General features: G+C 43.6%; 1 protein-coding gene across 1 annotated transcript in view; it reads right to left on the bottom strand.

Moving 5' to 3' along the window:
• The window catches only part of cntnap3 (contactin associated protein family member 3), a gene marked incomplete at both ends in the record, with an annotated part of 430462 nt that overhangs the window by 358820 nt on the left and 45484 nt on the right, over positions 1–26158 (bottom strand). The window contains one exon of the mRNA XM_084312145.1: positions 9802–9995. Coding sequence (XP_084168271.1) covers positions 9802–9995 — 194 coding nt within the window. The remainder of the gene's footprint in view (positions 1–9801; positions 9996–26158) is intronic.

Genomic DNA, 26158 nt, shown 5'->3' with positions numbered 1-26158 from the left:
CTTTAATAGTTGTCATACAGAAGTACAGAATACTTTCATACAAAATGCTTCTTACTGTTACGCTCCAGAGACTGTGCTAGACAAGATAGTATCAAATAACATAATATAGCATGTAATTTAGAAGAAGAAAAATGAGGTCACAGTGTTCGGTATAGACATATGTACAATGTTCTGAGTTACCATATAATATACAATACTATGCAGTGTACTAATGTACAGTACTATCTAGTGCAAAGCAGAAATGGGATGAGGTACAATTTTAGGTACAATTTACAGTAAGGTGTACGAGTTCATCGGGAATTAGTCTGAGATCGCAAAAGTGCAATGCCGGCCGCATCCTACCAGGCGGCAGTATCGATCACCCTTTGAAACATTGTGTCTTGGGCTGTGCATCGATCTAAAGTCTCCGGTCTGATTTTTCCATGTCGGGCAAGGGGAGCGGTTGTCCCGATCAGCTTGAGGAGCGTCAAATTCTCCAGATGGATGATGTGTGGTGGATTATGTTGGCGACACAATCGACACTAATACTGGGACTCGTGATCAGATAATTGGAATATTCTTTTTGGGGCACATCCTAGTCAACGTAAGGGCTATATGATATCAATCTTGCGTTGATCAAAGCATGCCTTCATTGCGATCCGAGCGTATGTGTGTAATGCTAGTCCATAACGTTACTTACTTACACCTTTTACCCCGTTTGGGGCATAGGCCGTCAACAAGGGTTCTCCAAGCATCCCGATCCTGAGCCAACCTTTCAAGCTGGCCCCAGGTGTGTCCCATCTTATTGGCATCATCATCCAAGTCTTGGAGCCATGTGTTTCGTGGTCGGCCTCTCTTGTCTTGAGATTGTCTTGTGATGCTCAGGGATGGTTTACGGAGTGTATGGCCAATCCATCTCCAATGCCGTTGGGTAATCTCTTGCTCTGCTGACTGTTGTTGTGTTTGTTGCCACAGGTCTTTGTTGTTGATGGTGTTAGGCCAGCGAATCTGGAGGATTCGGCGCAGACAGGTGTTTAGGAAAACATGTAGTTTATTGGTTGTGGTGACAGTGGTCCTCCAGGTCTCAGAGCCTAAAGATCATGATCTTGGTTGTGATGGAAATGTCTATTGCGCTCCAGATGTTTTTTAGTTGGAGAAAGGCTCCTCTGGCCTTGCCAATCCTGGCTCTCACATCAGCATCTGTTCCACCTTGCTTGTTAACCATGCTGCCCAGGTAGGTGAAGTTGTCTACCTCTTCCAACGCTTCTCCTTCCAGAATGATGGGTGATGTGTTGTCAGCATTGATTCTTATGACCTTGCTCTTCCCTCTGTGAATGTTAAGCCCAAGCTGAGTAGAGTTGTCAGCGATGGTACTTGTCTTTTCCTGCATCTGCTGCTGGGTGTGAGAGAGAAGGGCAGGGTCACCTGCAAAGTCGAGGTCTTCTAACTCCATCCATAATGTCCATTGTATGCAATTTCTTTCTCTGCCGTGAATTGTTTCATGACCCAGTCTATTGCCAGCAGGAACAGAAATGGTGACAACAAACAGCCCTCACTCCAGTTTTTACCTGGAAGGCATCGGTGGGTTGACCGCCATGAATCACCCTGCAGGTCATCCCCTCATAGGAGTTCCTGATGATATTTCTGTACTTCTCTGGCACTCCGTAGTGTCTGAGTAGTTTCCAGAGGGTCTCTCTATTCACACTGTCGAAAGCCTTTTCGTAGTCAATGAAATTAATGAATATGGGTGAATTCCACTCTAATGACTGCTCAAGTATTATCCGCAGTGTTGCAATCTGGTCTGTGCAGGATCTGTTTTTGCGGAAGCCTGCCTGGTGGTCTCGTAGCTGTGGGTCGACAGCGTCCTTCATCCTGTCCAATATAATCCTGTTGAATACTTTTCCTGGGATGGAGAGTAGTGTGATCCCTCTGTAGTTTGCACATTGGCTCATATCTCCTTTCTTTGGTATTTTGACGAGGTAGCCCTCCTTCCATTCTGATGGGATGTGTTCATCTTCCCATATCTTCTTGAAGAAAGGATGGAGCATCTCTTCCATCGTCTCTATATCGGCCTTCAGTGCTTCTGCCGGAATACCGTTGGGTCCTGCAGTATTGCCGTTCCTCAGCTTATTGATGGCTTTGCTTTCCTCAGCTTATTGATGGGGCGACAGTGGCTCAGGAGGTAGAGCAGTCATCTGGCAATCTGGAGGTACCCAGTTCGATTCCCGCTCCTCCTGGGCAGCGTGTCGATGTGTCCTTGAGCAAGACACTTAACCCATAATTGCTCCCGATGAGCAGGTTGGCGCCTTGCATGGTTGCCTCCGCCATCGGTGTGTGAATGGGTAATATGTAAGTAACAAATTGTAAAGCGCTTTGGATAAAAGCGCTATATAAAAAAGCAGCCATTTACCATTTGCGGATATCTTCCTTTGTTGGCACGCTGCAGTCTATCAGCAGATCCCTGTCAGCTTGCTGGATGTCTGGTGGGTCCTGTGGTGCTGGTCTGTTTAGCAGTTCCTCAAAATGTTCTACCCATATTTCCTTTTGTCTTTCCTCTCCGATGATTGGCTGTCCATCTTTGTCCTTAACTGGTCTTTCTGGTTTACTAAACTTTCCTGACAGCTTCTTGGTGGTGTTATATAAGTCTTTCAAATGTCCATGTCTAGCTGCTTCTTCAGCCTCTGCCGCAAGACTCTCTATATAGTCCTTCTCGTCTGCCTTGATGCTTTTCTTAACCCTTTTTGTGGCTTCTGTGTACTGGTTTTGTGCTTTGACCTTTTCGGCTCTTGTGCGACTGTTGTTGATTAGTGCCTTCTTCCCTTTCCTCTCCTCTATCTCACTCAATGACTCTGCTGATATCCACTCCTTATGGTTGCGTTTCTTCGGGCCCAGTACTTCTTTGCACGTTGTACTTACTGCTTCCTTCACAAACTTCCACTTCTTGTCGATGTTTTCCTCCTCTTCTTCCATCAACTCTTGCAGGGCTTGAAACTTGTTCCTAAGTGTGAGTTTGTATTCTTCTATCATGGTTGGGTCTCTCAGAAGTTCTGTGTTGAATGTTTGTCTCCGATTCTTCTCTCCTGTCCAGTTTTTCTTTAATTTCAGCTTCAGCCGGGCAACCAGGAGGTGGTGGTCTGAGGCAACATCAGCTCCTCTCCTAACACATACATCTTGAAGGGACCTCCTGAACTTCTTCATGATGCACACATGGGCTATCTGGTTTTCGGTGTTGAGGTCCGGTGAGATCCAAGTAGCTTTGTGTATCCTTTTGTGGGGGGAAATGCTTCCGCCGATGACCAGGTTTGCGAATCTCTCCCCGTTGTTGTTCATCTCTCCTATACCTTGCTTTCCCATTGTCTCCTCGTAGCCTCTGTTGTCACTTCCTACCCTGGCATTGAAGACTCCCATTATGATGTTGATGTCTCTTTCTGGGTATTTCTGAATGATGTCCTGTAGTCTGATGTAGTATTCTTCTTTTCTCTCTTCATTGCTGTCATTTGTAGGGGCATAGCACTGGATAATGTTCATGTTTATTTGTGGCTTCATAGTTCTAAAGGAAGCTGCAATGATCCTAGGACCATGTGCCTCCCATCCAATAAGTGCTCTCTTGGCAGGCTTGGACAGCATCAAGGCCACTCCCTGGGTATGGTGTGCATCGTCCTATTCATGGCCTGAGTACAGGCGAGATGACACATATTCCATTGGTGATGATCAAAGCATCAAAATATGACCCCCCCCCCCCCCCCCCACTTTCATGCATTCATGATGGAACATAATACCTATCATATGCATTTGATTTTTTAATTGTAGCGTGTGTAGGGATGGAACGCCAATGCATTTAGTATAATACACGTTGCAGGCTATTATCAGCCTCCCATGAATTACCCTAGGCCGCTCTAAAACTTATATTCACCACGGTATAAAACGGTAATGTATGGATGACATTTTTTTTTCTTTTTCACATATTGAACGATAGATACTTGATGAAATGGACCATAGTATTGTATCCATAGATATAATATAGAATATAGTTATAGCCCTGCAAACACAGCCACTTATTCCTATACTTTAGAACGCTGGCCTTTTAACCACACATATCCCTCTGGCGCTGATTGAGTTAATGTAGACCTTTTTTTTTATTTGTATGTCAGCTCTTTGACTGCCAGAGTGGAGTGGACTCAACCTTGATGACTTGGACTCGGACTCGGAATAGGGTAATGGGGACTCGACTTGGACTAGACTCTTGGCTCTTTTTTGGTGACTCGGAATCGGACTCGAACACTGGAGACTCAAGACTCGACTCTGACTCGAGATTTAGTGACTCGACTACAACACTGACTCAAGGTGTGGACCAGAGACTGACTGGTTTAATGACCATACAGAATGGGCCTCCTTCCCTCATTCCTCCCTGCAGCAATACGTTTCACCAATTATTTTGAAACAATGGACAGTAAACGTATTAATATAGATTTTTGCAAACAAAATGTATTTACAGTAAATAACAGTAAAAAGCCTGTGCTTGATATGAAGCCTACAGTAGAAATCACAGTGTGATAGGTTTTTGTATGTGGATTTGATTAAGTGTGTAAAGAAATATGACACAAAACCCCTTGTGGTTGTTCTGGGAAGACTGTCAGGTTTTTATCTGTGGATATCAAACAAGGAAGGTAAAGGCGGGTTTAAACTGTTAAACAGTAATTCAGATCTATTTTCTATTTTACACTTTTTATTATTGTCTATTTTTGCAATACTGCAATAGAATAATAATAATATGGTGTAATAATAGACCATAAAATCTGTTGGAAACCTCACATAAAACATGTCCAATCTAAACTCTCACGAAGCATTTCAGTCATGAGTAAAGTAAAGCACATTCTGGATAGAAAATCACTCTACATTCTCTACTGTTCACTAGTTTTACCATATTTAAACTACTGTGCTGAAGTCTGGGGAAACAATTATAAGTCTACACTACAACCACTTTTTATACTGCAAAAAAGGGCCATAAGGATAGTTCACATTGCAGGTTATCGTGATCACACTAACATATTGTTTGTGGAGTCAAAGACATTGAAGTTAAATTATCTTGTGGAATTTAAAACGGCACAATTAATGTATAAAGCAAAAAGTCATGCACTTCCAAGAAACATTCAAGAATTGTTCTTTGATAGGGAGGGGGGTTATAATCTGAGGGGAGAACACAATTTAAAGGTGCTAAACGCACGCACTACCATGAGAAAACACTGCATCTCGATATGTGGAGTGAAACTGTGGAACAGTCTAAATGTGGTGCTAAAGCAATGTCCAAACATGAGACAATTCAAACTGATGTATAAGGAAATTATGTTCACACGGTACAGGGATGAGGAAGGGACTTGATATTCACAGGTGTTTACATTTTTATTTTGTTTTCTATTTTATTTTCTTTTATACATATATAGTTTTTGTTTTTCATATATATATATCAGGCCACGTGAGCGGATCGGCGCGGCCGAGAAATCCGCTCTTCGCTCTTTAAAGCTTGGTCCGCTCCGCTAATCGCTCATGTTGACCCCGCCCCCAAGTCGCTCTCCGCTCGCTCCCCGCTCACCTTGAATCGAGCGCTCCCCGCTCCCCGCGCCAGATCGCTCAGCAGTTTTTTTTTTTCTTTTTTGGAGCATGGTGTAAATTAGCTCAAACTACAACAGTCTACACCCCCTGGGCCCCTTAACAATTGTTTGTATTGAGCCGCATTGTAATTGTACCCATTCTGCAATGTTAAATAACGTTGTTTATCCATTCACTAGCTCTATTAAGCGATGATAGGCTAGCCGAGCCACAATGCTATGGTCGCTGCCATTAACGTTAGCATGTAAGCTAACGTCAACAACAATGGCGTCGATACTTTTTCTAACAGGAGTGAGTGAAGGAGGAGGAGTGAAGCTTGAACAGGATATCACAGGTTCACCCTTCTCATTGGTTGAAAATGGCCTTCATGTTTGTACATCGCCATCTGTTGCTTTGGCATTGTACTGCATGTATATTACATCAACAGTGTTAAAACACTGTGAGCGGCCTGGAGTGGATTGGAGCGGAGGAGAACTCTCGCTCCGGACGTCGCGCCGACTCATTTTAAAACCCACTCCTCGCTCACGTCAAAACCGGCCGCTCCGCGCCCCGCGCCGCTCACGCTCCGATCCGCTCACATGCACTGATATATATATTTTCTTTTCTTTTTTTTATGTTTAAAATAGTACACTCATTTGAGTAGTGGAAAAGGGGTAGGATTAAATAAGTGTATACTTCTTCCTACTCCTTTTCGAACATGCAGATTGAGTTGTTTTGCTTTTTGTTATTGTTTGTTGTATTCATTGCATGTTCGAAATAAAGACTTCAAATCAAATAAAAAAAAAAATCAAACCATAAACAAGGTGGCATATTGGGATGTCATTGTCCTGCTGTGAAGCACTTTGAGCTGCAATTCTTGTATGAAAGGTGCTATACAAATAAAGTCTATTATTATTATTATTATTATTATTATTATTATTATTATTCAAATGGATGCAGTGGTGGTAGAAGTACACAGTTTCTTTACTTAAGTAAACTCAGAAATACTCAGATAAAAGTAAAAGTCCTCCATTAAAATTCGACTTAAGTAAAAGTAGAGTGTAGTTAATTATCTTAAGTAAAAGTACACATTCTACATGTTTGTGTATTCATTGACCTCTATAGGTGATGTTAAAGCGGTATGTGGTCCAGTTATACTGCTCTGATTACGTCCTCTTGAAGTTGACAGGCTTCAAATGTGAAAGTATATAATCTTCATACATTTTGACCATGTTTTCTATGCAAAATCGTTGTCTTCAAAGTAACTAGTAACTGATGCGTTCAGATACATAATAATAATAATAATGCATTCCATTTATAAGGCACCTTTCAAGGCACTCAAGGTCGCCGTACAACAATTTAAAAACAGTTAAATTCACAATCACAATCCATTAAAATATAAAAAATAAAAAATATTAAATCAGACAAAATAAAATCAGACATACGCCTGCCTAAACAGGTGGGTTTTGAGGTGGGTTTTAAATGGAATGATGGAGTCAATGTTCCTGATGTCGGGGGGGAGGGAGTTCCAGAGGCGAGGGGCAGAGCAGCTGAAGGCTCTTGACCCCATGGTGGACAGACAGGCTGGGGGGACGGTCAGGTTGATGGAGGAGGCAGACCTGAGGGACCGGGTGGGAATGTTGATGTGAAGGAGGTCGGACAGGTATGGAGGGGCGACGTTGTGAATGGCCTTGAATGTATGGAGGTGTTTAACACTTTGAGTGCCACCACCGGCGCCAATGTTACGCTTAATATCGCCTAATCTATGTTTTAAATTATGGCTATGTGTCTAATCTGCCCGTCGCTTATCAAAGAATCCTTTTCCAGTCAGTGCTGTCAAGGCAGATTGGTTTTTTATCGCTTCATTTCCGTTTGATAGCATTTTGAAAAGCACCCGTTTTGAGGTAAAAAACTGTTCATTCTAGACCATTCTATGATAATCGTCTTTTACTGGAATATTCCAGAACGTTGATATTTGTCGGCCTATTTATGAATCGTTTTCAAATAAACGCTAGATGATCAATATTATACGTGCACGCAAGCACATTCGAGCCGCGCACGGATAATCGCCGTGTTCATTTCCTCTTGGACTTTTACAGTGAAACCGAAAGAGCCCATTTCACAAAACAGCCTATATCTTCATCAAAATGTGTCTGATTATCCTAACACTGATAACATAGATTCCTTACCTGACATCAGATGGTATCCAACTGGTATATTCCAATACCTGATCACCATTCGAAAAAATCGATAAGTGTATGGATCCAACGTGTGTACAGTGCAGTACATGATTCCGCGGGTCTCAGAGGCTGCAGAATGAACTGTGATAACTGGACTGGAAAATGTGGAGTACAGGATTTTTTTCCCCATCCATTTTCATTGAGTCCATTCCGAACAGTTGAGTAGTGGATGGAGTAAAAAGTACAATATTTTCCTTGAAATGTAGTGGAGCACCCCATGCAAGTGTTCTCATTCAGACACTATATCTCCTTCACTGCAATACTGAAATTGCCCTAGAGAGTTTACTTTTATTTAAATGTGAATTATGTCACCGCCAATGTAAGGTATTATGATGTCTTGTCCCAGGCGTGCGTGTCACAGTAACTTTGTCTTGAAATAACATTGTCATGTCAACAATACCACTGTGGGTGTAAAAAATAAAAAATACTATCGAATATAAACAGTGTTAATTTCATCACTATCCGAGTTGATTTAACACCAAGTTTCTATTTTGGTTCAGTCTATTACAGTAGACTCACCGCCATACCACCATGTTTCTAACTGTACTGTTTTAGCACAGTTTCTACTGTTCTGCTACTATTTTGGTCCTCACACCTATACCGTCTCCCTGTCCTTGCCGTTTCTAATGATTGTGGAACTGTGTTTCAAGTTCAAGTTCAAGTTCTTTAATAGTTGTCATACAGAAGTACAGAATACTTTCATACAAAATGCTTCTTACTGTTACGCTCCAGAGACTGTGCTAGACAAGATAGTATCAAATAACATAATAACATAATATAGCATGAATTTAGAAGAAGAAAATGAGGTCACAGTGTTCGGTATAGATATATGTACAATGTTCTGAGTTACCATATAATATACAATACACAATACTATGCAGTGTACTAATGTACAGTACTATCTAGTGCAAAGCAGAAATGGGATGAGGTACAATTTTAGGTACAATTTACAGTAAGGTGTACGAGTTGTAGTGCAATCCTTCATCCATAAATATAAAGTGTGGGGAGTGGGTGCTACAGTGTGTTTGTTTAAAGTGGGTGTGTGCTATAAGTGTGTGGAGTGGGTGCTACAGTGTGTTTGTTTAAAGTGAGTGTGTGCGTGTGGATGTGTGTGCTATGTGCGTTTGGTGGTTGTTGTTGTGTAGTGTTCATTCATTGTTCGTTTAGCAGCCTGATGGCCTGGGGATAGAAGCTTCTTCTGAGTCTTTCTGTGCTCGCCTTGAGACTCCTGTATCGCTTGCCTGACCGCAGCAGTTCAAAGAGGCAGTTGTTCGGGTGACTGGAGTCTTTAATGATTCTCTTAGCCTTGCCCTTGCAACGCTTGTAGTAAATGTTCTGGAGGGTGGGGAGCCCCCCTCCAATTGTGCGTTCGGCTGAACGTGTCACTCTTTGTAGTCTGCTTTGGTCTTGTGCAGTGCTATTCCCAAACCAGGAGGTGATGTTGCCGGTCAAGATGCTCTCTATTGTACATGAGTAGAAGTTCTTAAGGATCTTCTGGCTGACTTGGAACTTCCTTAGGCGCCTGAGGAAGTAGAGGCGTTGTCGTGCCTTCTTCACAACACTGTTAATGTGTGTGGTCCATGTCAAGTCCTCTTGTCAGTACTCTTGTTGGTACTGTTTCTTAGAGTAAACCAATCCCTACACTGTCTTCCTGACAGTACTGTTACTAATAATACTATTTTCAGGTAGAGCAGTCGTCTGGTTATCCGGATGTTCCCGATTCGATTATCGCTCCTCCCGGGCAGCGTGTCAAAGTGTCCTTGAGCAAGACACTTAACCCCTAATTGCTCCCGATGAGCAGGTTGGCACCTTGCATGGTTTCCTCCGCCGTCAGTGTGTGAATGTGTGAGTGAATGGGTGAATGTGAGGAACAAATTGTGAAGCGCTTTGGATAAAGCGTTATATAAATGCAACAATTTAGCAACAGTGTTCTTGGTACCATTTATAATGGTACTGTTTCTAATGTTAGTGTTTTGGTTTATTGGAGTAAACTCACCCCTATGCTGTCCTCCTGTCTGTACTGTTTCCAGTTGTGTCCAGTGTCACTGAACATCAGCTGGTAGGCCGTCAGCCAATCAGAGCTGCCGTAGCGGCCCTGCGTAGCAACAGCAGTGACTTGGGTTCGCCGCCCCAGATCCACCTCCAACCACTGGTACCTGTCTGAGGTCAGAGGAGACCAGCCCCCAGCACCTGGAGAGAGAGACATATAGAGAGATAGAGAGATAGAGAGAGAGAGAGAGCGACAGAGAGAGAGAGATAAATGGAGAGAGAGAGAGGGAGAAAGAGACAGAGAGAGAGGCATAGAGAGAGAGAGATAGAGAGAGAGATAGAGAGAGAGATATAGAGAGAGAGAGAGAGAGAGAGAGAGAGAGAGAGAGAGAGAGAGAGAGAGAGAGAGAGAGAGAGAGGGGGAGATGGAGAGAGAGCGGGAGGGAGAGAGAGAGGGAGAGAGATAATTGGTGATGATAGACAATCTCTGTAAACACAGATTAATTTGACAAAGGAAACTAGATCAGTATGAGATTAACTCAACTCCTCTCACTGCCTGCACAGTAAATGTTGCTGAGTAAATTTTACTCAAACTGAGTACATTTGACTCAAACTGAGTAAAATTGTACTCACTTGGGCTCAAATGGACTCAGTTTGAGTAAAATGTACTCTGCGAAATGTACTGCCTCGTCTCTCAAATTAAATCAAAGCCGGTTTAAGGACTTTGATTGACTCGACAGAAATGACAGAGTGCATCCTCTGTTTGGGGAAAAACAAGGTCAGAGGTGTGTCTGTGTGTGTGTATGTGTGTGTGTGTGTGTGTATGTGTGTGTGTGTGTGTGTGTGTGTGTGTGTGTGTAGGCTTGGGCGGTATGACGGTATTACGGTATACCACGGTATTTAGAAATACCGACGGTATACCGTCAAAATCACAGTTGGGTTTCAGTTTATATTACACTGAAACGGAGTTTCGACAGGGACGGCATTGGGTTTCGGTTTCTATTACACTGAAACAGAGTTTCGACAGGGACGGCATTGGTTGTAGTGCACACACACAGCACGCGCCAGCAGAGGGCAGGGGAGGCAGTCCGTCTTTCCCGCACAGAGCTGAGCTGAGCAAGATGGCGGCAGCATGTCAAACAAGAGCTAAACTTTTCTGCACACACTGTCGCATTTGGACAATTACAGGACTCTGTTCGGATTTAAGCAAAACCCTCGCCACGAGTCGACTCGCCAGTGACTTCATCCAGCACAACAAGAGACAGAGGCACTTATTTGGGAATGTAATATAAAACGGGGTGAGTGAGTGTTGACATTTTTTAATCCTAATGCAACTGGCTCACGTTGATACCTGGATGGTGCCGGCTAACTAGCTACCGTTAGCTCACGTTGATACCTGGATGGTGCCGGCTAACTAGCTACCGTTAGCTCACGTTGATACCTGGATGGTGCCGGCTAACAGTAACTAGCTACTGTTAGCTCACGTTGATACCTGGATGGTGCCGGCTAACTAGCTACCGTTAGCTCACGTTGATAACTGGATGGTGCCGGCAGTGGCTACCCTTCTGTGAGTTGTTTACTTCGAGGTTGGAGAAAGTGCACTTTCAGGTTAAAAGAACGGCCCTAATCTCAACGTGTTTCAATATAAGCGAGCGTTATGTATGGTGATAACGAGTATATTGTTAGCTCCGCCGCTAACACAATGGGTACCAATGGGTGTGTGTGTGTTACGACCAGAGGAATAAATTGCATTATTTGACCTTCTATTCTTTACTAAAAACACAAAGCATGCAACCAGACAAATTTAACCAGTATGCATTCTAGCAGCCTCTATACTGTACCTCTGTTTCAGTCCTGTTCTCATTCTAGCAGCCTCTATACCTCTCTGTTTCAGTCATGTTCTCATTCTAGCAGCCTCTATACCTCTCTGTTTCAGTCCTGTTCTCATTCTAACAGCCTCTATACCTCTGTTTCAGTCCTGTTCTCATTCTAGCAGCCTATATACCTCTCTGTTTCAGTCCTGTTATCATTCTAGCAGTCTCTATACCTCTGTTTCAGTCCTGTTCTCATTCTAGCAGCCTCTATACCTCTCTGTTTCAGTCCTGTTCTCAGTCTAACAGCCTATATACCTCGGCTATCCAGTGTGGGTGAAGATTGACCTGGAAAGTAGGCATACCCCATCATGTTTATGGCCTTAATTAAAAAAAGCTACTTGTTATAATTTTCACAATCAGCATTGCTTTGGGTTTCCCCCTAGAGTGAGCTGGTTCAGTGCTATAATAAAAGGTCAAAATAACAATCTTTAAAAGGTCACAACTTGTACACTTATACTGTAAGTCCAACAGACACAAACATTTGCACACGCATCGTTGCTCTACAATCCTGCCCCCAGGACCAGCCATGTTCGCCATATCTTTCTCTATGAAAATATCTAAGTAGACAAAGTCTAATTACACAATTGGTACATAAACCAGCCTGATTGGTAGACAATGTAGCCACTTTTACCCAATGAGCTTAAAAAAGGGTATGGCTTAGCAGAAGAATTGCCATCACATTAGGCTGTCCAAATATTGTTAAACGTATATTAGATCAAGGAAACATATCTGCAAAAGTTTTTAATCCACCAATATGGGGCAGCACTGAACGCATTTGACATGTCCTCCAACATCATTGATCACACACACACACACACACACACACACACACACACACACACACACACACACACACACACACACAGTAGCTATATACCTGTTCACTGTTTACAAACATACCGTGTTCAAGCCAATCAGCAATACCAACTGAGTCACGTGACTAAGTTGCCCCCTACCTGCGCGAGCTGCTGTGCTAGAAGAATACATGGGGCTCTATGGAGAAACCATGACACTCCCCTGACTAACAGTATAATGGAGCTCTAGTATGGAGAAACCATGACACTCCCCTGGCTAACAGTGTAATGGAGCTCTATGGAGAAACCATGACACTCCCCTGACTAACACTATAATGGAGCTCTATGGAGAAACCATGACACTTCCCTGACTAACAGTATAATGGAGCTCTATGGAGAAACCATGACATTCCCCTGGGGGGTCACCCCTATGTTCCCCATGTTTAATGTTCCCTGGGTTCTATGTTCCCCGATTTTTTTCAAAGAAAGGGTCCTATGTTCCCCGCTCCTGAAATAAGGGTTTATGTTCCCCGGTCCCGCCCGCTCCCGAACACTCCCGAACAAAAAAGGGTCCTATGTTCCCCGGGTCCTATGTTCCCCGGGTCCTATGTTCCCCGGTAGCGATAAAGGCTCGCCAAATGCTGAAATAAGGTCCTATGTTCCCCGGTAGCGATAAAGGCTCGCCAAATGCTGAAATAAGGTCCTATGTTCCCCGGGTCCTATGTTCCCCGGTAGCGATAAAGGCTCACAGGCTTACATGTCTAAACGTTTCATGGTCTTTCCCACATAGTTACATCATTGAGAACATGGTAAGTCATCCACCTCTGTACCAGTGGAGGCTGGTGACCAAATTTTTAGGTGAAGCACAAATTATTATATTATATTATATATTAAATTATATTTTTAAAACATCCCCCACTGTGTGTCAGTGGTCAGTGGACACAGATGAAAACATAATATTAATATACACTATATATTAATATTAATACCAACACCAATCAATCAATTAATTTATATTAATATCAATATACATACTAATATACTATCAATACTACTATTGAATATGCATAAACTATTCATTTAATTTACACTATACATTTCATCAAACCAGCATGCCATGTCTCCTTTAACTGTGGGTGAAAGCGGTCCGAGAACTACAATGCCTGGCAATGTTTACTTCTGCATCTCACGCAACACACACAAGCCACCGGTCGTTTCAGACACAAACCAACACACAACGGACACGATAGCAGTTCTCATTCATAAGAGCACACCAAAGTTCCACCACATGAATCTCACCGTGACAAATCAGCAGAGCCACAGAGGCACTAGATCAGCCGTGCACCATGATTAGCAAAGTACGCTAGCCTAGCCACAAGCTAGCGGCAACATTCATTCATTCATTCATTCATTCATTCATTCATTCATTCATTCACCACTAACACAGTGCACATGCAAATATTATCTGCAGGCTGCATTAGCAGCCAGCAGCCAACGTGATACATTACATTGTGTTTATATGTGACATAGCCAAGTTAACAACGTTTCAATCCCTTAATCAAGTCTCTAAACAATTCGGCTAGCTAACGTTAGCCATTAGCAAAGTATGCTAGCCTAGCCACAAGCTAGCGGCAACATTCATTCATTTACACTAACACAGTGCACATGCAAATATTATCTGCAGGCTGCATTAGCAGCCAGCAGCCAACGTGATACATTACATTGTGTTTATGTGTGACATAGCCAAGTTAACAACGTTTCAATCCCTTAATCAAGTCTCTAAACAATTCGGCTAGCTAACGTTAGCTTCCATGCTAAGCAGGCCTTCGTTTTACAAACACTACAACTTACTTTTTTCTGATCCAGGTACATAAGTCCACTTCTTCGTGTTGCTCAGTTGCTGGTTTATACTTCGGTCCTAATGTTGGCGCAAAGTTTAATTTAGCCTACTTTGTGTTGTTACAGCTGTACTGTAAACTACTAGCTTGCTAAGCTAGTAGCTAGCTACAAGTTAGCTTGCCTTCACAGTCCAAGATGGCACGTTCACGTCAACTACAACTACACTAGTCTTCAACTGAGATAAAAAAATATATATATCATCCAGTGCACAACAATAAGTGAACAAGTGAATAAAGATCTTAAAATATGAATGATTATATTAGGCAAATTAATGTTCTTCTTCAGGCAAAATGCACACATGATATGATGGAACACAACTTTGACTAGAACACTGAAGCCAGTCCAGCTGCAGTTCTGCATGTATTTTACCAGGCAGACTCTGGTTGGATTTCAAAGGCTGCCAATCATTCATCCTCCGTGTATTATTGGATTGTCAAGGCTGTCAATCATTCAATCCTCCATTTAATGGCAAGAGTTTAACTACACAGACCGTGCTTAGATGACATTAATAGCCTATTTTGATTGGCTATTATTTATTATTTATTTAACCCTGGGTCAACCTGTGCAGATATTCTGCACGAATAATTACTGCAGTGCAGGCCTGCTCAGAGCTGTACATTTTGGCCATTTTTGAAGAAAAAAAATTCACTGGCATTTTTTTTACAGAGGAAAACATTTATAATAATAATAATAATAATAATAATAATAATAATAATAATAATAATAATAATAATAATAATAATAATAATAATAATAATAATAAAAAAAAAATATATATATATATATAGGTATATGTAAATTAATAATAATTATGAATTATGAGTGAATTTGTGTTTCACGTGTTGTCATAGAGAAACCTCCACTGCTCTGTACTTAACCTGTTAATCTGTAGACCGTTTTCGCCTAAAGGTACATGCCTAAGTAAATGGATGATTGCTCCACTTCTGCAAGGTCAATTTGCATGTTCTTGGTATCTAGGAACATCTAGGGACCTGGGGGTATGTATTTCCAGTGTCAGAAATATTGTGTCTGTTACTAGGCTGAGTAAATTGTAATGAAGAAAAGGAGATTATGATTTATGATTTTTGCATCTTTGATCATGTTAAATCTGCGGGGCACGAGAAAATGCTCACTGAGCTTATTCACCACCTTATTGAGATCATATGTAAAAAAAATATAAGCAAATGAACCGCGGGAAGATGATTAAACAGAAGGATTTGTAGATACAGTAATTAATGATAATCGATTTAATTATAAATTCATATTTGACCTTGAACTTGATCTTGACCTTATTATGGCCAAATCATACATCTATGGATAGGGAAAATGCTCCTCTTTCCAATGGCAGAGTTGAATCTGGATTTAGTCATTTACTTGCAGTTTTTACGATAATTAGCATTTTCCGATAAATTCGTATTTCCGATAAATCATATAAAACATCGGTAAAAATGAAAATATACACTTTGACTAATGTTTATGATCTTTACTCTTGGCTACACATTTTTATTTTTTTAAACATTAACCTCTTAACATCCAAGGGCCCACATGTGGACGATTCTTTGCCGACCTCTAGTGGCTCGGGTGTGCATTTATTTTAATACAATATATAGATGTAATTAAAGCCATATTTGTTGCCTGTCGATTGCCCTTTCAGGTGACAAAATCCGTTCAGCGGTTCTCGAGTTACATGCCGATATGTGAGGCGTGCCCCAAAGTATGCAAAAGTACACATTACCACCCCCGACTCCCGGGGCTCTAGCTCCGTCATTCATTTGGCGATCTCGAAAATCTTTGCACAGGGTTGTAGCCAATGAGTGTGGCTTTCCAATGATACCCCATGATATGATAATTGGCGATCTAATACGGTCTCTATTGATCGATTTATGATAAAGAAAAGCAGGGTCCCCCTATAGGGAATTAAACAATCACCCACCTCTGTACTTAAACCTGGGATTAAACATAGGATCCATTTCAGTATTTAGACATGACTCTAATCAAGTATTTAAACCTGGATTCTACTCCTCCTGTATTTAAACCTAGAGTATCCTCCTCCTGCCTTTAAGCAGTGTAGCCACCCTCCTTCATTATTTAAACATGGAGTACCCTCCTTCAGCATTTAAGCAATTTGCTACGAACCACACTTTGTATTTGTCGTGGCCTTCAATACCCTCCTGGATTGAATACACCCATTTTCCTCCCACTGTCTGTCTGCCCTCTGGTAACTTGGTTGAATACACCCATTTCCCTCCCACTGTCTGTCGGCCCTCTTCGGGGGACAATGTGACCTCTTTAAAGGTCGGGGTTACCCCACTGACTACCCTGTAGTAGTAATCAACAGGGGTAGGTGTACTGTCCTCCTCGTCACTCCCTTTCCGGGCATAGTCTGTCAGATACTTTGGGGGTTTGTGTTCCCTTGAGGGATACCTCCCACTGCTTGGGGCACTTGACGTCACCCTCGGATGCTCCTCGTCATCGCCCTCTGGGGCTTGCTGACTGTCTGCCTGCACAACCGTACTAAGTACACTGGGTTGATGTGTCTCTGTTTCTACACACCTTACTCTGGAGTCCAGCTCTGGCTCCTCTGTCTGTGTCTTGCTCTCACATGTTGCCTTCATGACAAACTCGACTAGCATGTGTTTCTGCACTCTCCCGTTACCAGGATGATAAACTAGGAAAGCGGGGCTTCCCTTGTCGTGTCCTACGAAAAATCCTTTTACCCCTCTGGACTTGGGCTTACCCCTGTCCTGCAGGTACGCATAACACACTGATCCAAATCGGTGCATTCTGGCTAGATTACACTTCTTTCCTGTCAGTGCTGTATACAGGGTGGTGCCCGAGTGCTTATTAAAGCACCTGTTTCTGGTGTAAGCGGCTTCTTGCACGGCATAATGCCATAGGCTCTTAGGTAAGTTACTATCTGCTAACATTTCGAAAAGGTTATGCCATTCCCTCTCTGCCACCCCGTTCTGGTGTGGGGGATATGGACGTGACGTCTCGTGTCTTATCTTATACCTTCTCAACAGTGATTGGAACTTCCGGCGCTAACCTAGCCTATACTTTAGCTAAGCTTGCTACAGTACCCTTATTATTTCGCCCCGGCGTTATCTGGGCCCATAACCTGTTAACAGAATTCGGCTATATGGCGACAATAATGTGGTCAAGAGGCATGGTTTCTATCTTGAGCCTTAACTGGCGTGGTTTATTATTCACATGGCAGAGCAGTAACACTACAGGTCTTCTCTCACTGGGAGACTGGGGGAAAGAGAAAAAAGTGGGAGGAGACACCTCTATTTATACTCGCCACCTGGTGGTGTTCCTGAGTGTCTCCGCCTAGAGCGCCCTCTAGTGGAAACAGTTATATATGCAGTTAGACAGTTACTAACAATCCTACACAGAACCTCTGCCTTCAACAAAGATAATTCATCTGTATCGCAACGGAGTCACGGATCTGGTCGGGGCAGGTAGCATTATGTCGGGACATTTTTTATGAAATAAACAAATGTGAATTAAATAATTTTAAACGAAGTTTAGCCTTTTAAATCGTTTTATAAGCTTATAGCCTTTTTCCTGCTTATTTGAGAAGGGTCCAGCTGCATAGCCGGAGAGCAACGCTCTCAGGGCCAAGATAGCCACTTATACTATTTTGAGAAGATAATTCATCTGTATCGCAACGGAGTCACGGATTTGATCGGGGCAGGTAGCATTATGTCGGGAACATTTTTAAGAAATAAACAAATGTGAATTAAATAATTTAAAACGAAGTTTAGCCTATTAAATCGTTTTATAAGCTTATAGCCTTTTTCATGCTTATTTGAGAAGGGTCCAGCTGTGAGGACTGCGAGGAAGGGGAATTACAACCACCACAAGCAAAACTTAACCCTTTCACTGCAGTACACAGCTGTAACCAGAAAAGGCACACGTTAACCCTTTCACTGCATTGATTTAACCTTTATCTATTCAGTGAAGACCAGTTATTCTTTTCGGTCGCTTCTGATGCTTCCAATCATGGCACCATAAAACTTTTCCCTCTATCACTGAGATATTGAGAGCAGTGTTTGCATTTGTGGAAGAGGACTATATGACTGTGCTGAGGCACGTACCCACAAGATGGCTAAGCATATGGCCATCTGTGAAAAGACTACATGACAGCTGGCCAGCTATCAAAAGCTACTTCTTGTCACTGGGCGCGAGGGCGAAGTTAAGTTCACTGTCACACATCTCACTTAGTATAGGACATTGTATTTTAGTCAGGATTGTATTTAATATGGCCTATTTTATAATTGCATATACTGTGTAAATTGGTATATGCCTTATTGTATGTTGTGTAGTAATGTGTCCTATATATTGTGTATGAGGCCTGAGTTACTAATGCACCTAGTTGGAGGGTGGCGGAGGACGAGGAGAGAGGGATGGGTGAACAGGAGGTGATTCCCTAATATTCATGTGGACCTGTTGTGGTCGGCTGTAGAGTGTGTGTGACTATAATAAGTGCATCGTGGATGTACCGTACCTCGTTCAGACTAAGGGTTGTTACCTATATAAAAGAGTGCTGTGATATCTAGTGTGCTCTACATGGAGGTGAAGGGTTTTTATATAAAAGTGTGCTGTGATATCTAGTGTGCTCTACCTAGAGGTGAAGGGCTGTTTCCTATAAGAGTGCTGTAATTTATAGTGTGCTCAACCTAATTTACCTAAGGGACACCTTACCGTACCCACTGTTATTATCTGGTTCTGCTAATAGACTAGAATAGAATAGATTAGATTAGATTAGATTATAATAGAATATATTAGATTAGAATAGAATAGATTAGATTATAATAGATTAGATTAGATTAGATTAGAATAGATTAGATTAGAATAGATTCGAATAGATTAGAATAGATTAGATTAGATTATAATAGATTAGATTAGAATATAATAGATTAGATTAGAATAGATTAGATTCTATTAGAATAGATTAGATTAGATTAGAATAGATTAGATTAGAATAGATTAGATTAGATTAGATTCAAATGTATTGTCATCATGCAGCACAAGTACAGTACAATGAAAATAAGTTTGGCGTGATCCACTGATGACTCGACAGGTTCAAGCTTTTAAATTGCAGTGTTTCCATTAACTTATCGCAAAGATATAGAAAAAACCTTTTTCCTTCATAGCAACCGTAATTTTTCTGCCTATTTATGAATCGTTTTCAAATAAACGCTAGATTATCGATATGTGTACATATGCACGCTATATAGGCGATCTGAAAAATCGATTCTCTGATTTCCTCAAAGCGATCGCGCACATACAGACCCATCACACATAGGGCGAACGCTGAGATCTCATCATACTCTGATTATCCCAAGACTTGTAAAATAGATTCCTTACCTCAGATCAGATGTTCTCCAAAAAGATCATTCCAATTCCTGATCGCCATTCCAAAAATCGATCGCTTTTATTGATCCAATGCTACATCCGATCGGCTCGGGTTACATGCCTGAGAAGTAAAATGTGGATTCCGGATTTTTCTTTTCTCATCCATTTTCATTGAGTCCATTCCAAAAGGGTGCATTACCATCTGGGAGACGATAGGGGCGGTTTTTTCACATCTGAGCTCCTGATGGGGCTAGTTTACCAACGGGAGACTTGGTTGATGAAATATGAATTCAGATCGCTAATAACAAAATAACACACTAATTGTCGTGGTGGGCATTCAGGCATTGGGCTGATAACACATGTTATCACGTGATGGGCATTGAAAGTGTTAAGAGAACAATAGGAAAAGCCACCACCACATTCATCAAGCCGTTCATAACGTCGAAATCTGTGCGTACCCAGGAGATTTGAATGATGAATCCCACTCATTCTTAAACTCAAAAGTGTGTTCGCGCTAAATTCATTTGCATACAGACATGCATACAGACATTCCTTATAAGGCGAATGAGGCGGGTGTAAAACAGCAGAGTTTCGCCATCTGATCCATGTCTGATATATTCAACAGGAAGCGCTTTGTGATCTCAAAATGACACACACACGTCTCACGACTTGCGACTCAGTGCATGTGTGTGTTCCTGTGGGTCGCTCATCGCATGTGTGTGTGTTAATCTGATGACAAATGTGACCCCGTCCAGCGTGCAAGCCTACAACTCGGCGCCCTAGGTTCCTGACAAGAAGGAATAATTTATTTTTTTCATTTCCGTTTTTTTTTTTTATAGATACTTACAGTTCGAGAGTTGAAGAACATATTTAGTATAACAGCGAACATATATAATAACTCTAATTGTGGTTAAATTGTGTTTAAAAATGGCTCCTTGAGACAGACTCTGCTCCTCGTCTCACGAAGCCGTGGGGACTGTTCCATGGCCTGTCCCATTTTTGCATGTGAAAAGGCTGCTGTTAATGTGAGGTACGCCCACACTACACTAGTGTGTTTATACACAGAACCTGTAGCCCAGTCAGAACACTTTTTTGCTGCTCAGATAACACACCGTTAACATGGTCGCACAGAGATTATCAGCTGATCTTAATAGAGGGAGAGATGGAATGATTATCGACTCATCTGCGTTAATGAGTGACCACATTGATAGTTTTTTAGTTCATTGATGTAGTAATATTTGTTGTCAATATCCTATGTATCTGTGCACCTATTGGCTGATGCACGCTGTAGCCAGGGCGTCTCTCAGTCTGTGACCTGATGACCCCGTTCTGCATCCATCCTGTGGCTCCCTCCTCACACACACGCACGCGCGCCTCACACACACACATACACATGTCTCCCTCACACGCACACACACTCACGTACACACACGCGCACACATTGTTAAACTTGAGTGTGGACCCGGTCCATCGGGATGATGAGGTGTGCGTGGTCGGATCCTATCAGCAGGGTCGGGGTGGCGCCGTCTATGAGCGGTATAGGTAGTTGACGCAGGTGCACGTATTTGTCCATCAGCTTGGCGATGGGGTAGGTGTACTGCGACAGGCCTATGTCTTGGCTGGTGAAAGCGTTAGTGATCCTATACCGTCTCTCTGGCTGCCCGCTTGCTGCGATAGTGAAGGAGACGTTCTCACCCTTGATCGTCTTCAGGTCTCTTCTTATAGTCCGAATCGTCATCGTTTCCTCGCTCCCCCGCAGCCCCAGCTGGGCCGCAGCGGACGCGAGGAGAAGGGTCTTTTCTGACCCGTCGTCAAGGACGGCGTAGGTGTCCATGACCTTGTCCTCGTAGCTCAATGTTACGCGGACCACCTTCAAGAGCACCCGGGCGCCCCCGCTGCTGGCGGGGTCAATGTACATAACACTTGCCTTTGTGCTGCTTGAGGGTGCAGGCTTTCTTCTGTTACTGTCATGTAAAACGTCCAAGTGGGCTCCGTCACACCGACTACACCTCTTCTTTAAGCGACACTCGGCTGCCATGTGACTGCGCGCACAGCGGTAACAGCGGCGGTTGGACTTTATCCATTGACTCACCTCGTCGGCGGTCATCTTCTTGAACGTGTCACAGTGTGACAACCAGTGTTCCTTTTCGCAGTACTGGCATACAATCTTCCACTTCTCTTTCGTCGAGGGGGTGCTGTGGTTCTTGTTACGCGGTACTGATTCGGCTTGGTGCATGACGGTCACCAGCCTGCGGTTATCGTTTGATCTCCTAGGTCCCTCTCTGGAGCTTGGTACGCTCCGCACGAACGTATCCAGTCGTAGGCTGCTGACTTCTCTCGCCAGGAAGTCGGCCAGGTCTAGGAGGGATGGCTCGGGACCGTTGGGATCACGGTGGTCCTTTTGCCGCCTGAAGCGCTCTTGTCGGGCGGGCGGAAGCTTCTCTAATATTCTTTCAACATTAGAGTTCGCGTACAGTTCGTGCCTACCCTTTTCCTTTTGTGCCCCCAGCATCCCTACCAGGGATTGTACCTTGATAGAGAGGTCATCTAATGAGCGATTGTCTGTGGCTGGGGGTAGACGGTCAATATTCCTTATCTCTTGTATTACGTAGTCCCATATGCGTCCATAACGTTGGTCGAGGGCTACTAGAGCCGCGGTGTATGGGGTACTTGAGTTGGAATATGCCAGCGCTATATTATGCACTCTGGGCACCTTCAGGTGCTTGAGTAGGATAGCATACTTGTACGTCTCATCGGGGACATCGGACATCATTGTCTCTAAGCACATTCGTAGCTCTGTGTACTGTGCTCTGTTCTCGTGTGTGAAGTCCGGGAACGTCGGTGTGCCAAGGTACGATGCCATGGATGGCTGGCACATCGGTGAGCGTTGGGGGAGAGGCCTCCTAGGCGAGTCTCCTCTTACGTGTCGTGGTGGGCTGGTACCTGGTGGGTACCAAGGCCCGGGTACCCAGGTGCTGTTCCTCGGGGCTGGTCGTGCGTCAAGCTCACCCGTGAGTTGAGTCGGGGGTCTATAACGCAGGGCCTCGGGGGTAAAGTCTGGGCTGTACTGGACCTCCTGGTCCTGTGGAGTACGATGCTGCTGTTGGGCTTGACTTTCCTCCTCTTCCTCTTCTTCTTCCTCTGCCAGGTCTTCTAGATCCTGTAATCGTCTATTTAGTCTCTCAGCGGCGTAGGCCGGTTCTTCCCTGTTGCTGGGTCTCGCATGGCCGGTCGGGGAAGGGGTTCGGAGACGTGTATAGGCTCTTTCTGTTGGCCGGGCTCCGGGTCGCTTGATCGGGTAGGGGAGGGTGCCCTAGACCCTTGTCTTGACGAGGCCCTGGAGCTCCGTGCGGAGTGAGGGGGGGTTGCCCTGGCTATCAGTTGCTCCATTATATGCGCTTGTAATCGGTTGCGCTCGGCTTCGCGCTTGATGTGAGCGAGGTCGCGCTCTGCTTCGCGCTGGGCTTGGGCTGCGTCGCGCTGTGCATTGGCGGCTTCGCGCTGTGCATCGGCGGCGGCGCGCTGGGCTTCGGCGCGGTCTCTTTCAATATTCTCTTCCGTCTGGAGGCGTCTGGTCTCCAGGCGTATGCGGTCGTCTTCACTCCTTTGCTGCGCCTGGAAGCGCTCTCGCTGGGTCGCAGAGTGTTCGCGTTCACTAAGGGCTTGCGCTTGGAGTTGCGCGTGGAAGCGTTCTCTTTGGTCTGCAGATTGTTCGCGCTCACTTAGTTGTTGAGCCCGCAGGCGGTCTCTTTCCATGGTAGAGTGTTCGCGCTCACTTTGGTGTTGCGCGCGGAGGCGCTCTTGTTCCATGGAAGAATGTTCGCGCTCGCTAAGCGTCTGTGCTTGGAGTCGATCGCGTTCAGTGGAGGCTGCCAGGGTGGCGATAAATGCCTGCGCCAGCATCTTGTCCGCCTCGCTGGGGGAAGACACTGATGGAGGTGATCGGCTTCTGGCAGTGCTCGTTGGAGATCCGTTCTCCTGTCGTGCTCCGAGGAGGTCCATCTCCTGGGTGCGCGTCTCTTCTGGTGGTGGGTCGGGTTCCGTCCCTGGGGGGCTTTCTTTATCCTGGAGCTCTCCGGGGACTATCCCGTTGACGTTGGCGGGGGTAAAGTCATGTCATGTCCCTCCTGGTCCCCCCCGTGAGCTTGGTCAGTTACGTTAGAACCCACTAGGGTCTCTACTGGCAGGGTCGCCTGGTCGGTAGGGTTTGACATACTTTTACTATCCGCTTTTTCCGCGTTTAACGTCTGTATAAAGCTAGGTAGTAGACTGGCAGCGTAGTCCTCTAGGTAAGGAGGTGGCTGCCGTCTGCGCTGCGGGCGATCTAGCTTAGGAGAACCGTTTGTGGAGTGTTCATCGCTGGCCATGTCAATATTAATATTATATTAATATTACGCTAATTACCATCCGGCTCGAAGGACCAATTGTAACTGAGGGGTACAATTCCCTGACTGTATTGAATAAGTATGGTATCATTAAACCACTACTGAGTTATGTACATTACTACTGGCCATACAGTACACATGTATATGAGATGAACACCCACACAATAACACGGCTTAACAAGAAAGTACTGTTTATAATAATATTTATTAGAAGAGCACCAAGATTATCTTACATTTATTAAGATTGAGAGTTGCGCTTGTAAGGCGAAGAATGTGCATGAATAGGTCAAGAGCGTAAGTCCATGAGCATATCACGAAGGGGATAATTAATACCACCTGTAGCATAATAATTATATATGGTACACTAGTAGGTCAGCTGGTGATACTAAGGGGGTTCCCTCCGGTTGTAAGCCAGCAGGGGAGAGGATTTGTCGGTAGCAAAAGTCTGGATCAACGAGGAATAAGGAGACTCCAGGTACAGGAGACAGTGCAATAATCCCTTGATCCGTAGACAAAGCAACAGCTATTCTCCGGTGTGCAGTGCCGCATGGAGGAAAGCTAGCCAGCCTCAGAGTCCTAGAGGCGGGCTCGACGGTGCTCCTCACAGGGTAAATCCCACACGGTAGTGGGTGTAGACGATTCTCTGCTCCAACAGCCACAGGACCAAAGCATTATAATCCAGCCGAAAAGGGCTCTGTAGTCGTCGGTGTAGGTTATCCAGTGTACATATCCACACGGTTCTCGTCTAGGGCTCCTCGGATGACGGCACAAGGTTAGGCCGCCCAGCCTGGATAAGCACACTAGCTCGGTACGATGAAACGTTGGTAATGCTGGTCACTGTAGAACGGTAGCCGCACGATACACTATACATAATAGACTATTGCTTAATAATAGAATAGGTCGAACTCGACGATACAGCGTTAAACTCTGACACTTCAGCTATCAATTCGCACGCGGTGACAAGGCTCTATTTCGGGGCAAAACGGGCCCACTTCACAGCACGTTGTATCGTGGTGAAGGCTTCAACTTGTTACGGTAACTTAACTGGACTAAGTGCTGCTGTATCCACCTGCGACGTATTTATACGTAAGGTGAATAATCTAGTACCAGCCTTATTTCTGTCTCATATTACTGCGCAGAACCGGGCATGTCCAGGCATGTCTTAGCGGTGACTTTGAACTAGACATTGGGGGTATGGCCGTGGCGCCTAGGGGGTCGCTGTCCAATAGGAGAACGAATATTATGGTCTGGCCTGTACTAGGTAAAGGGATATTCTGTGTATATGTGCAAAGAATATACAAGGGATATCAGACGATATACAAATACTATACAATATATCTCAAGTAATAAATATATATATTCGGTTTAATCTGACCCTTTGTAACAGTAACATTTGCAGAGCCTTATAACAAAAACATTATTACGGTCACCATTGTGACCAGTGGGATTAATCAACACATTTTATTATTTATTTTTCTATTTCATTGAACATTGCACATGTTAAAAGCCATTTTATTTTCCCCTAAATGTGAGTATTACCAAGTCAACTTGTGTTCTTAAAACAATGACAATAAACATAGTTTTATTAGGTTGAAATAATGTGGTTGTGTACTTATTTTTCTGTTAACTTATTATGGATTGAAAACTGAAAACCTTAATGCGCAGTAACTGAACTCAATATTTTTAAGTTTTGGTAACTTATTATAATTTTTTTTACAGTGTAGTCTTGCGATCATTCAAAATTTATTTACACGATATACCTCACATGCACCCTCCATTCACATCCTGGTGTTCTCCTGGTGTTCTCCATTAGGCCTGTAGGTGGAGCTATGACAGCACACGTACAGTACACAAACCGATGGTGTGTGATGTGTCCAAAAATTAATGGGCAAATGTGAGTGAAATGGTCGCACTGTATGCAGCTGTTTGTCTGCATTGCATCCCCCCCCAACTCAGATTTAGGGTTGATACAACCATCATAATAATATTGTTAATAATAACAATAATGATGTAATAATGTAAAAATGATCATTAAAAATACCTGATTATGA

The sequence above is a fragment of the Notolepis coatsorum genome (genome assembly GCF_963971535.1).
Source record: "Notolepis coatsorum genome assembly, chromosome: 4".
Lineage (NCBI taxonomy): Eukaryota > Metazoa > Chordata > Actinopteri > Aulopiformes > Paralepididae > Notolepis > Notolepis coatsorum.
This window is presented reverse-complemented; position numbering and strand designations above follow the sequence as displayed.